Source organism: Urocitellus parryii, chromosome 3 (assembly GCF_045843805.1).
Source record: "Urocitellus parryii isolate mUroPar1 chromosome 3, mUroPar1.hap1, whole genome shotgun sequence".
Lineage (NCBI taxonomy): Eukaryota > Metazoa > Chordata > Mammalia > Rodentia > Sciuridae > Urocitellus > Urocitellus parryii.
In genome coordinates this window covers 24,808,593-24,823,285 of record NC_135533.1, presented here as the reverse complement: position 1 = coordinate 24,823,285, position 14,693 = coordinate 24,808,593, and the positions used below count along the sequence as shown (strand labels likewise).

The window sequence follows — 14,693 nt, the reverse complement described above, 5'->3', positions numbered from 1 at the left end:
AGTAATGCTGCTTATGAACATATGTATAAGTATTTTTTGTAAGCATGTTTTCAATTCTCTTGGAGATATGTAGATATACATACAGGGACATATACATACACCTAGGAGTCATATTCCAGGTTCCATGGTAGCTCAAAATTTAATCTTCATAAGAACTGCCAGATCATTTTTCAAAGTGGCTACACCATTTTACTTTCCCACTGGCAATGTATGAGGGATCCAATTTTTCTATATTCTTATCAACATTTGTTATCACATGATACTGAATATAGAAATCTCAGTTGATATGCAATAATATCATATTGTGGTTTGGGTTTGCATTTCCTTGATGGCTAATGATGTTGGGCTTCATTTTGGTATTTATTAGCCATCTGTATAACTTCACAGGAAAAATGTTTATTTATTCTTTGCCCATTTTTAAATAGGTTGTCTTTTTACTAATGACTTGAAAAAGTCCTATATATACATTCTAGATACAGGTTCCATATCATATTTAAAAAATCTTCTTCCACTCTGTAGGTCACCTATTTATTTTCTTGATGGTTTTCTTTGAAGCATAAAGTGTTAAATTTTGATTGTGTCCAATTTATGTACTTATTTTCCTTTGTTCTCTATATTTTTGTATCATATTTAGGAAACTAATGCTTAATCCAAAGATTCACATCTATGTTTTTTTTTCTAGGAATTTTACATTTAATTGTTAATCTTTTGGATTTTTTGTATAGGCTATAAGGTAGCAGTTTAAAAGTAACCCTGAGTAATGTTTAGTTTTTCATGTTAATAGGGTTGCCTAGCTTTATTCATGGGAGATATGTTCTGAAGCCCTTGTATTCCTTAAACTGCAGATAATATCAACCTTTATACAGATAGCCTCCAAGTCAGTGGTTTGACTTCTGATTTTTTGACTTAAGGATGTTGAGAAGCAATTTGTATTCAATAGAAACTATACTTAAATTTTTGAATGACGATCTTTTCCTAGGCTAGCTCTTTGTAGTGCTGGCCCGTGGCAGTGAGCTGGAGCTCCCACAGTAAGCGGTACAATCACATGGTTAACATATATGAAACAGATTTTGTGTCAAATGATTCTGTAAGTGTTCTGACAATGTTAAGGTGTGCTAGGCTAAGCTATAAAGATATTTGGTAGAATAAATGTATCAAATGCACTTTTAGACTTAGAACATTTTCAATTTATCACAAATTATTGGAACAAAATCCCATTAAGAAGCAACTATATATATACTCTTACATCGATAGGAACATATCTACAGTAAAGTTTAATTAGTAAATTAGGCACAGTTAAGAGATTAAAAACAACAGTAGGACAAATATTAACAATAGACTTTAACAAAAAAAATTTTAAAAATTTGTGAATTGTTTACTTCCAGAATTTTCCACTCAATATTTTTAGACTGAGAGTAACTGAAACCATGGAAAGCAAATTGCTGGATGTAGGAGGATTTAATATAAAACTTTCAAGCATATTCATATTCTAAAATTCTTTCCTTGTTCTTAAAAGATGTTGGTAATGTTACTATTTTATCTACTTCACTACAACTTTAAAAAGTATTTATTAACTCATCTTTTTTGTTGTTTTTATTTTGCAGTACTAGAGACTGAACCTAGGGCCTTGAACATGCTAGACAAGTGTTTGACAAGTGAGTCACTCCCCAGCCTTCATATTTCCTTTTTGTGACAGCTCAGTAATTTACAAAGTTTTATTTTATATTTTATTCATTCCCCTTTTTACATTAAAATATTTTGAAAATGAACATTTTTTCAGAATACAACTTTTGTCATAAATCAAATGTTGTAGTATGACTACAAAGTAATACAGAGGTTTCCATAAAGCTAATTCTATCTTTGTATTTTCCACCCATATCTGCTATTTCAAATTTGTCCATATTTGTTCCTTCAACAACTTTTCTAGTCATTTTTTTAATCTGTGGGTGAAAAGACATTAAATTTAAGCAAATTTTAGTTCAGTTTTTGTAGGTCTTCCTAGTAACCTAACAAAGGGATTCTCCACTTTTTCTTTTTTAGCTTATATTCTAATTTTCACTCTTCCATCATCCCAACTCTGGCTCCCTATTTCCCAATAACACCTCATCCCTAAACTATAACACTCTTCAAGGTTTGGGTGGGGTTTTTTTCCAACTGCTCCCTAATACATCCTCCGTCTTAGCAAAGAAAACATGAATTTCTCTAATACTTTAGAGCTACAATCATGTAGCTAAAGAAAACTTGTATTTCTGCTCCCCACCCTTCCTCCACCCATACTTATTGGATTTTCACTGATCAGTGCCTTCAAAGTTGACTGCCTTAGGTCCTGTAGCTCCTCCTCCAGTACTGGGTAAACACTTGTTCCACTATTATAAAGGATATCATTGCTCTTTGTGAAGTCAGACAGAACAGAAGAAATCCACTTAACCCAGATAATCTCAAGATTCCTAAAGGATTAGAGATAATTTCTCACCCTTCTAGAAGCATTTACCTCAAGAAGCATCAGATAAAAGGTAAGGTACAACTACTTTTTATAATACTTTGTTAGTATTTTATAAACCTAGCCTTCCAAACACATTTGTCTGCCAAAGGTATGCATTCAAATTTATTTATAATTAAAAAGTTTCTTTAGCTTTATTTTAGTAAAAATTATAGCACAAATAGTAGAAAAAGGAAACAAGAAGCTCTCATTTTCACATTTTTTTAGTTACTAAGATGAGATTCTAAAATAAATCCCTACTTTCTTTCTTAGAAATTACAAAGCCATTATATTCACATCTAAACACTATTATTTTGACAAATGTACATGCACACACATACATAGATCTATATACTAAGCTACATTTGTTTGCATAGAGTATGTTTATGTATTATTACAAGAATATTTTTACTTCATAGAATTTTTTAGAGCTGAATCATTTCCTTTTTATGAAAAAGCATGGCTAACACTTAAGAACAGGCAAAAAACATTTCCCTTTAAATATTTAAACTGCTTGTTCTAAAAATAATCTATTCAAGAATTATTTTTACCCCACCCAATCATTTAAACTAAGAAACAACATTAACAACCTAGACTATTGCTGTTTCAATTTCTATTTAGAAAAGACATAATATTATAATTACATAAGATGATTATTGTGAAAACGTGGCTTATTTTCACGAATTTTCAGATTTTTAGGTATCGTCTACTAAATTCTGATATGCTTCTTAATTCTTATTTCCAAAGCTTCAGTATTCTCAATACTTATTTTTCATAATTAAATTTATTTCCTAGTGATAAAATGTTTCATTTTATAAGGTTTGTTTCAAAGGTTTAAGAGTTTATCATCATCTCACTGTCCATCTTCAGAAATATACAAAGAATATCATGTTACTAAACTCAATAAATATATATCAGATTTATCAGAACTCAATAAATATATATCAGATTTATCTTATGCTAACAGTTTTTTTTTTAGCAAAAGTTTTTCTATCCTGGTCAAATTTATAGTATTTATAATTGTTTTCCTTGTATCTCCAAATTGAAAGGTTATTATTTTATTGCCTACAAAGATAGAGACATATAAGATACTATAATTTGTAGCAGTTAGTTTTTTTAAAAAACTATGTCATAAAATGTCCAGATTTTCTCAAAATCCAGAATGCCAGACACTAAATTGAGTCATGAAAGTTAAGATTTTAGTTATTCGAGTTCTTTGTGCCTGATTTTCTTAACTAAAACTGGTTCTAGTTGTAATTATTTGCAATCGTTTTTTGTGTGTATGGTGTTGGGGATTGAACCCAGAGCCTTGTGCATGTGAGGAAAGCACTCTACCAACTGAGCTATAACTCCAGCCCTCGAGTTGTAACTATTAACTTCTCTTTCAGAAATGTGACTAGTAAGGTAGAAATAAGTATGGTACTTTAGGAGAATCAAAGACAGTGTTGCCCAGTGGAACTTTTGTGACAAAAACAGTGTTCTATATCTGCATCCATTAGTCATATGTGGTTACTGAGCACAGAAATTGTGATAAAGCAACCTTAGAACTACATTTGAAATTTAATGCAATCCTAACAAATTTTAACTTATATAGTTTTTTGTGGTTGTAGCATTAGACAGTACATGTATAAGGCACTGAAATTTTTAAATATTTTTAGTTACAAATATTTTGATATGGAGAAAAGTGGATTTTTCAACATCAAAAAATGTTAAAGGACAATAAGTCTTGTCCTAACATGAACCTTTTTTGCCTAACATCATGAAAAAATAATAAAGTCCTGTTTTTCACATGGCAGGGTATGTCATTCCTTTAGTCTATGTAATTCAAGAAAAATGACATAGGTATAGACTATTATTAGAGGACAACCAAGCAATCATTAAGTACATACATGAAATAAAAAAATAAATGATTCATTTATATTCTTTACAAGCACAGAAATAAGTAAATGCTGAGGTGGGAAAGGAGAAAAGATGCTATAGGAATCCTTTTAGGAATTTCATTCTTCAAATTGGTCTGGGAAAAGCCTGTGGGGAGAATGAAGCTCTAATCTTTCAAGTGTTGAAAGAATGAGAGTAAAAAATGAGTCAGAGAAGATATTCCAGCCACAAAGTCTATCTTTTACATAAACCAAGGTAGATGTGTATTTAGCTAACAAATTACCTATTCTTCAGAAAACAGTGAATTTATCTGAGCAGTAAGAAAAAGAGGAAACAAAATAGCTTAGGACTTTAGAAACTAAATAATTCTTGATTAATTCCAATTTCTAAAGTTTTAGGCTATTTTTTTTTCAAAAAAAATTAGGAAATTAAAAGAGCTTTTAAACCTGGTTGTTTTGAAGTCTCTCAGAGCCGTAGAGATGTATTCAGATAAGTGTTTTTCCATGAGTGCTACTCTGATCCAGGCTCTACCCTGAAAGAAAGAAGAAAGAATCAAATATGAAAAAATATATATTTTGCCTACTATTTCACAAAAAAATATAATCTACTCAACACGTAAAGAATAGCTCATTCAAAATACACATTGACTAAAGACTAAGAAAAATATTTAGATAAAAATAGGTAAATGCTGACTATAAAGAATATATATTTTGTTTGTCAGAATACGTAGAGTATAGCATATCAAACTTTCTATTCTCTGATGGAATAAAATATTCATACTGAGTTACTTGCATTACAGGCTTCTTTTTAATCATATAAAGAAATCATAAGATACAATCCTCTATTTCAATACCTAAGTCAACATGCTAATTAAAATGAGGCCCCTTATGAAACAGGAAGAACGGAGTTCTCTTTTAGTAATAATCACTCTAATACCATTATCCAGAATTTCCCATTCTAGTCTTCCAGAGGGACAAAGGTTTTACATAAGTGATAATGAGCCCCAAACTGCATGATTAATCACAGGACCAAATCATCCGGAGTCCCATGAGAATTCTAAAAACTATTATAAAATATTTAAACTAGAAACAACAACAAAACACCCAGGGCTGAGGGTATATATCAGTGATAGAATGCTTGCCTAGTATGCATAGAGCCCTGGGTTTAATCTTCAGTACTGTGATACAAAACAAAAACCCCAGAAGTTCAGCATATTCTAGCACAGAATCACAGAAATATTACCATTTTTGGAGGTAATTTAATTTTACTGAAAGTGTTAATACCTTTCTATAGTTGAGATTAGCCAGACTTTTTTTTTATTCTCAGAAGTGTCTCTTATAAACTCTTTAGAATATAAGAGATACAATTGAGAAAATTTTAAAATTCAATTAATTTTAATTTCACTCAACCCTTTCAAAAATCTGGAGAAAAAATAATGAAGACTGAATATAGAGAATATCAAAACACTGCAATGGCAGTTGGGAACAGAGGCAACGCTAATCAATATGTATGATGGTCAACTACCAGTAAAGGAGGAAAAGCATGAAATCTATGAATCTGGTGAATCAACCAAACTTGTGGACAGGACAGGTCAAAAAACAGCCAGGCTAGGCAGTGATGAAACTAGGCTAGAAGCAGCAGTAGTGCAGGGAAGAAAATGAATAATTTGTGTGTAGTTAGCATGCCAATCAACTTGCCTACCAAGCTCAACACCCTCTTTCAGCTTACCCTGTGCTCAGTCTATTGTTCCCTTTGAATAAGGATAGGAGAATTTACAGTAAGCTATGGTTGAATGGAACAAAGGAAGGAAGAGGCAAACCACTGGCTGGACAGCAGCCTCAAGATTTTCTTTTGAAATTTTCTTTAAAGACATAGAAACCAGCAGCAGTGTCTGACTCAAAAGGCTGCAATGTCATCTATATAGAATCAGGGAAAGTTGTTATCCAAGAATCAAGCATGGGAGACTTTTATTACCAACAAGAACTATGGAAAAAGTCCTGCTTCCTGATGTATTCATCACGATCCACAAAGACCTGGGCTGCACATAGTTTCCTGTCCTTGGTGTGTGTGTGGAATTCTCTGTTAATAAACTGTGCTAATTTTAATGGCCTCTTTTCTTTCCACAAAAGAACTTTTACTATAATGGAAGATAAACCGATTTTAAAAGGTTGTTAGGTCCAACAAGTAGAAAAGCTGATGCTATTAACAAGCTTATAAGCTATAATTAGCAAATTAAACTTTATCAGTTGATAGTGATGAAGCATTAAAGTTTAAATAAATATAGTTAAAGGAGTCAACACTTCTTAAGAATACAACTAATATGTACTAGGCCCTGTTTTAAGAGTTTCATATACATTTAGATAGTTAACCCTCCCCAAAACTGTGTGAGCTAGGTTACTATTCTTGCCTTACTTCACTATATGAGAAAATAAGAAATTAGAAGAGAGGAAACTCATTTTCTCACCATCAAACTGACCAACATAATTACATTAACACCCATATACTCTACCTTGCTATTTCAGGGGATGAACTGTCATCACTTAAGATAGTGAAAAAACAAGTCACAGAATGGACAAAGATATTTGCTTTTATACATCTGACATAAGACTCTCATCCATAAAATACAAAAAGTTCTTTCTAATCCACAAGAAAAAGATAATCCAATTTAAAAGTGGGCCTGCATGGCAAAGATTTTTTTAATTATAGATTAATTTCATTAGTAGATATCAGAATATCCAGATGTGGTCTTCCTTTTTGTATTGGTTTTAGTGATATTGTTCAAATAATTTGTTCAACTAATTTTCAAATTTATCAGTATAAAGTTACTCATAATATCCTTTTAGCATTTTTAATGTCAGTAGGGTATATGGGCTAGCCTCTTCTTCATTGCTGCTATTGATAATTCATCATCTCTCCTTCTTTCTTCTTGAATAGCCTTGCTAGAAGATTATCAAGTATATTAATCTTTTTACAAACATCTACTTTTAGTTTTGTTAATTTTCTTCTGTACAACTGTTTAAATTTTATTAAGTTTGTGTTTTTCATTTAAGCCTTTTTTCCTTTTTATGTTTATATATATATATATATAATTTGTTTTAATTAGTTATACATGACAGTAAAATACACTTATGCACTTTGGGGTTTGTGTGGAATATAATGGGATATAATTTACATGGGATATAATTTCTCATTTTTCTGAGTGTACATGTTGCAGAATCATATTGGTCATGCAGTCACATATATTCATGCAGTAATAATGTCTGCTTCATTCTACTATCTTTCCTATCCCCATATCCCCACCTCTTCCCTCCCATCACTTCCCTCTACCTAATCTAAGGTAATGCTATTCTTTCCTAGTGACTCCCTGCCTTATTGTGAATTTGCATCCGCATATTAGAAAAAACATTCAGCCTTTGGTTTTATTGGATTGGCTTATTTGGCTTGGCATGATATTCTCCAACTTCAACAATTTCCTAGCAAATTCCATAATTTACTCTTCTTTAAAGCTGAGTAATATTCCATTGAGTATATATACCACATTTTCTTTATCCATTCATCTATTGAGGGACAGCTAGATTGGTTCCATAGTCTAGCTATTGTGAATTGAGCTGCTATAAATATTGATGTGGCTGCATCATTATAGTATGCTGCTTTTAAGTCCTTTGGATATAAACCAAGGAGTAAGATAACTAGGTCAAATGGTGGTTCCATTCCCAATTTTCTGAGGAATCTCCATACTGCTTTCCATAGTGGTTGCACCAATTTGCAGTCCCACTAGCAATGTATGAGTGTATCTTTTCCCCCCACATCCTCATCAATTTATTGTTGCCTGTATTTTTGATGATTGCTATTCTGACAGGAGTGAGATGAAATCTTAAAAGCAGTTTTGATTTGCATTTCTCTAATAGCTAGAGATGTTGAACACTTTTTTTACACATTTGTTGGTCGACTGTATTTCTTCTTCTGTGAAGTGTCTGTTCAGTTCCTTAGCCCATTTATTGATTGGGTATTTGTTTTGTTGTTGTTAAGTTTTTTGAGTTCTTTACATATCCTAGAGATTAATGCTTTATTGGAGCTGGATGTGGTAAAGATTTTCTCCCAATCTGTAGGCTCTCTCCTCATTTTATTAATTGTTTCCTTTGTTGAGAAAAAGCTTTTTAATTTGAATCTATCCCATTTATTAATTCTTAATTTTACTTCTTGCACTTTAGGAGTCTTGTTAAGGAAGTCAGATCCTAGGCCAACATAGTGAAGATTTGAGCCTATTTTTTCTTCTATTAGGCACAGGGTCTCTGTTTTAGAGCCTAGGTCTTTGATCCACTTTGAGTTGATTTTTGTGCAGGGTGAGAGATAGAGGTTTAATTTCATTTTGGTACATATGGATTTCCAGTAAACCTTTTTTATTCTAAGTGCAGTTTATATATCATTTTCATTATCACTACTTTCTAAATATATTTCAGTTTTGATTATGAGTTCCCCTTTTATCCCTGAGCATTTAAAAGTCCTCAGTTTCACTCATAAAAGTGTTTCTACTTCCTTGTTGTTTTGTTGTTACTGATCCCTGCTTAATTCCATTAAATAACATATTCTATGACCCTAATCTCTGAAATTCATTGAAATGAATTATGGCTCAGCAAATGATTAATCTTTGTACATATCCTGTGTATGTATGATAAGAATATGTATTTTGCAGTTAGCTTTTTAAAGAAATATATATTCCAGTGTCCTGGAATTCAGATTTATTTCTATATTTTGAACTTTAATCAAAATTACTTAAAAGCCTATAATCTTTATCCCTCACAGATCTGTTTCGATTATCTTTTTTATTCTTCTTGATTCCAGCCATTGATCTTTGTTGATACATTTGATGAATTCTGACTGAATAATGGACATTGTTTACAAAATTTTTTAGCATTCAGATACCACCTTTCTCCAGAGCAATTCTTTTTTCTTGGCAGGAGTACAGAATACTAGAAAATCACCCAGTACCACTTAGACACCACCTTTAGGCCTTTTTTGGAATAATCTTCCAAATTTACCTTAATCCCAAAGTAAAGTCCTGCTGGGGCTTTAAATGAAAGCCTGGAGTTTTTTCGGTACTCTTCCATCTTGTTTGCCCTTGAACTTTTGATATCTATATCTCCAGTACAAGGCTGTGAAATCTTCAATTACTTTTTTGATCTCTTACCCTCTGCTTTCATACTGGTTTATGGACCTTATTCTTCTCTTTCTTTCTCTCTCTCTCTCTCTCTTTCTCTCTCTCTCTCTCTCTCTCTCGTTCTACAGATAACTAAGAGTTGAGTGCAACCACCTCAGAAAATCACACTCACAACTTCAGACACATTTATCTGCAATTCTTTCCCCTAAATCCTGGTTTCACTGGAAGTTCCATGCTCCAACTTCTATTTTTCCAGCCCAGTAAAATGAAAAGAACCACTTTCACCTCCACCACTCTCCCCTCTATAACTATGATGTGAACAAAGATCCTCAGGCTCAAGCTAACATGAATATGAGGTTCACCCAATATAACCCTTCTCTCCAGGTTGTGATTACTCAAGTTCTCATGCCATGGTTTTCCTTTTATGCCTTAAATATGTTGCTTTGCATATTTTCTTCAATCTTTATAGTTGTTCTTGGTATGAAAGACCCCTGATATAAGCTATTTTGTTGTCACTGGATCCAGAAAATAATTCTTTTTCTTACTTCCATGATCATTTCTTCTTTTAGATTCCAATTACACCCTTGCATTAGATTTGCACTCCTCCTTTTTCTGTATGTTCCATAAAGCACTGAGTTGACCTAAACATGTAAATCAGATTACAGTACTCTATTGTTTAAAACAAGGGGGGGAAAGGTCAAAAAGAAACCTTCAAACAGCTACCCACTGCACTCAGAATGACATCCAAACTCTTAATTTTAACCATATTTTCTATTATATACCTTGCTTACTATAATCAATATTTGCACAGGACATTTCTTTCCTTAATTTATGTCTTAGGTCAAAGGTTACTTTCACATAGAAGTCTTCTATAACCACAATATCTGTGTGTATCCTCTACTACCACTCCTGTTACTTTGTAAGTTCTTAACTTGTTTGAATTTTTCAAGGCCCTGGAGATACTAATATATTCTCTCTCTCTCTCTCTCTGGAGATACTTATTCTCTCTCTCTTTCTCTCTCTCTCTCTCTCTCTCTCTCTCTCTCTCACACACACACACACACACACATTTCTTCATTACATTATTAAAATGTAATGTACATAACATTTGCTCTTTGTCATCTTTTTCACCTATTTTTATAAGTTTTTGGCATATAGTAGGTATTCTATATATACTTGTTGAAGGAGATAAGTAACTTGCTTACAGTTGTTCAGTATTTAAGCTATTGCTAACAAGTAGAGAGAAATAATGACATAATGATAACAGTGTGTTAGAATGATTCATCTGAAGCTAGAATTTTAAGTGGATACTACATAAAACAAATAGGTAGAACCCGAATATCTCTAGTTTCTGTGTGAGAAACTATTTTATATTTATTTTATTTATTGAGGGGTACTGGGAATTGATCTCAGGGGCACTCAAAAACTGAGCCACATCTCCAGCCCTATTGTATTTTATTTAGAGACAGGGTCTCACTGAGTTGCTTAGTGCCTTGCTTTTGCTGAGGCTGGCTTGCAATCCTCCTGCCTTGGCCTCCGGAGCTGCTGAGATTATAGGCATGTACCACCATGCCCAGCTATTTTTATTTTTAAAGCTTCCCAAGGTTTTCTGACACTCTTTCTAAGTTGGGACCAACACAATAAAGACTTGGGAAAAGGAAATTTCAAGTGGAGGTTAAGAGAGGAGAAAAAGATTTGGGCGTTGAATAATGGGAAATAATAATTAAATTTTTTCCTTCTCAATACTATCTTATTATAAAGTTCTAATTATTTGATATTCTGGTCCATCTGAAGGACAGAGTAAGCAAGGAGACCAAAAAAAGGATTGGGTATATATGTCATAAGATTGAATTACTATGTTCAAATTCTTACCTATTGGAGGCACTCAATAAAATTTGATGGGTGGAAGTATGTAGTATGCATTGTATGTATATGGTTTGATGATGTGACTAGTATATTCAGAAAATGGTTTAGGTATGTTCAATTCCACAATAATAGAATATAGCAAAAGCAACCACAAACTAGGAAAGCCAAACTTTGCTAAAAACTGCTCTTAGGAAATAAAGAATACCATGCTGCTTTTGTTACTATTGTATAAAGGCATGAATTGGTGTGAACATACTCTATATACAAAGATATAAAAAACTGTACTCTATATGTGTAATAAGAAATGTAATGCATTCCACTGTCATGTATTTTAAAAAATAAAATCAATACAACTAAAAATAATAATAAAATAAAAGCAATGAAAGGTTCTCAAAAATGGGAAAAAAAAGAAATAAAGAAAAAGTGGGGGGAAAACCCTACACAACATATGCCCAAAGGTTATAAGAACTCAAGAAAAACAAAGGGCTCATATTTTGAAATCAATAAAATAATAAAAGAAAAAAAAAGATTTCTTTAACTTGAAACCAAGGGAAGTAAGTGCAAAGACAGTAAAAGTAGTACTAAAGATAAAATTAGTGGTGGTTTTCATCACAGAACATCTAATATGCTTATAAATAATTTTCCAAGAACAGATTCAGATGAGTTCAGAAAAGCATGAAATAAGTTGGTGACTGTTGAGATGAAGTAAATTTTCTAGGAGTGCTAATTCCAGTCTGAAATACAAGTAAGTTTAGGATAGTAATTCCATGTCTCAGAAGCCCTGCATGTTACAAAAAGAGGCATGCTGCATACCTAAGAGGGAGACTATGGACATGATCTTCAGCTCAAATATTCCATTCTACTCTTATGCTATGTTTAAATTTGGGAAATAGACTCAACTTGTCACAAACCAACCAAAAAAAAAGGGAATGGTCTTTTAACCTAAAGAGATTAATTTCAGATTTCTCACGGTGACCAGTTTTTCCAATATGAGTTTAAGTGGCACAGAGGTACCAGGACACAGACAATCCTGATTCAATTAATTCAGCTAAATTTAAAGAATGTGACTATGAGTATAGCTCAGTGGTAGAGCATTGTCTATTATGTATGAGGTTTTGGGTTCAATCCCCAGCACTGGCTTGGGTGGGACAAGAGGTAAAACACTTAAAGAATGTTTGTATATCAAATTGGTCATTGCTCCATAGTGCATCTTGAACTGTCATCTGTACAACACTAAAAATGTAATCAGAGTAAATCTAGACCCTTATATAGTATTTTAAAAATAAAGCTGTTTTGGTCCCAAGCACTTTGAGCTACAAATTAATATCAGGTATGTTTGGTGCTTCCACTCTAGTATAGTATATTTTTTCTCATGTGTGAAGGCAGGATGACAGTGCTACATATGCTAAGAAGTTCTTTAAGACTGAAGCTCTACAGCTTTACAAACCTGCCATCTGAAGCATTTATTTAATTCTTCAATCCTAATACTTGACAGTGTGACTACTGATTAAGTACTTTGCTTTCCTCACTGCAATGAATAAAGACAGATCTAATTTTTGCCCACAGACTTCTCCCAGTATATCAAGCAAATAATAGAATCTCTCTCCACTAACTGGAATCTGTTTGAGGCATGAGAAAAACAAAGATATAAATACAGGATTTGGAACATAAATTTTCTGTGGTGTTTTGATACTCAACTCTAGTTCTTTACAGAATAAACATTACCTCTCTGCAGGACAACATCCTGTTGTGCTAGGACTATTCCCAAGAGTCTCATTAAGAGAGGTGGGCAGCCAGGGTTTGGTTCCTTTGGTCCACCCAAATCCAAATGATACATTTCTAATGTTTGTTAACTTCTCAATTATCTTTTGTATTTTGAAGAAATGCTAGTTCTAAAAATATACCCTTTCTTCTATTGAAGAGACTTAGAATGTACTTGTCATATACATGTCTCTGACTTTAAATTTGAAAATGAGAAAGTTTATGTATCATAAAACTTTATTTTTATAGATCTGATTCATCCAAATTATAATTAGTCTTCTAATCTTAACCAAAAGAAACTAAAATATTATTCTTAAATCATAAGAAAACATGAAAGTAGAAGTGACACAAACTCAACCAAGATGCAGTTACAATTTTATAACTCTAAAGAAATGAACTGAATTATGTCAACTGTCAAAGTATACATAACTAATTTAAACCCAATAAAAATATAAATGAATAAACAAATAAAAAACATAAATAAAATTCATAATTAAAGCTGATATACATCAGCAGCTGTCTTTTTACAATTTTAAAAATTACTGAGGACCCTAAAAAAGCCTTTACACAGGTTATATCAAAATTTACTATATTATAAGTTAAAACTAAAAATTTTCAGAACATTGGGTAATTTTAAAAACATATTAGCATAAATTAACATTTTATGAAAAATTACTGTTTTTCCATAAACAAAAATATTAGTGAGACAAGTGGCTTGATTTTACATTTTTTCAAATTTCTTTAATGTCTTAATAAAAGAGAACTAGACATCTGCTTCTGCACTCCATCAGCTACAATGTGTTGTTTTGGTTGAAGTATAGGCAGAAAAATCTTTCCTTGCACATAGTTGGAAAAGGAAGTATTTTAATAGTCTTTTTAGATAAATGTAGATATTCTCCCTGGAATCTACAACAAATCTCAGTAAGTAATAATTTCTTAAAAGGCAGTTACAACGTGGACTATGTAGCCAAATCACTAAATTTTTAGCATTATATCACATTACATTCCTTAGTCTATTTGGCACTTTGAATTAATCTTCTATCCACAAATGATCTTATAATTTCAGGAATTGTTCATTATAAAAAATATGAGTTATACAGATCTGCCAAAATGTTAAAGAATGTAATTAAATAGTTAAAATTGCATTTGCTAATATCAGCAACCGTGTTATTAGCAAAGTATTTATCAACCTTTATCAAGTCATCAAGCCTAAGATGATGAATTTAAGTTTTCCAAAAGTGGAGTTCTTACTTCAAAGCTTTAGTTTTACCACTAGCAATGAATATAGTCAGCTGCTTTCTGAAGTGATTGCTCCAGGAAGAAAGCTTATGTTTTAAATTTTTTTCCAAGAAAATGTCTGCCAAATGATGAAATCTAAAAAAAAAATATAGTTTTAAAGTTTCTTTCTAGTAAAAATACAGTCTTAAATGAAGACTATTCAAACAATTCAAACACTGCAGAATTAACTACCTTTCTCCAGGTAAACATAATATATCAATATGCTACAGAAATGTTTATGCCTATTTCCCCTTTTGTCACTCAGGAAATTAA

General features: G+C 32.0%; 1 protein-coding gene across 7 annotated transcripts in view; it reads right to left on the bottom strand.

Moving 5' to 3' along the window:
- The window catches only part of Rundc3b (RUN domain containing 3B), a 143,242-nt gene that overhangs the window by 76,736 nt on the left and 51,813 nt on the right, over positions 1 to 14,693 (bottom strand). For all 7 annotated transcript variants that reach the window (XM_026399369.2, XM_077796692.1, XM_026399372.1 and 4 more), the window contains one exon: positions 4,804 to 4,889. In XM_026399369.2, coding sequence (XP_026255154.1) covers positions 4,804 to 4,889 — 86 coding nt within the window. The remainder of the gene's footprint in view (positions 1 to 4,803; positions 4,890 to 14,693) is intronic.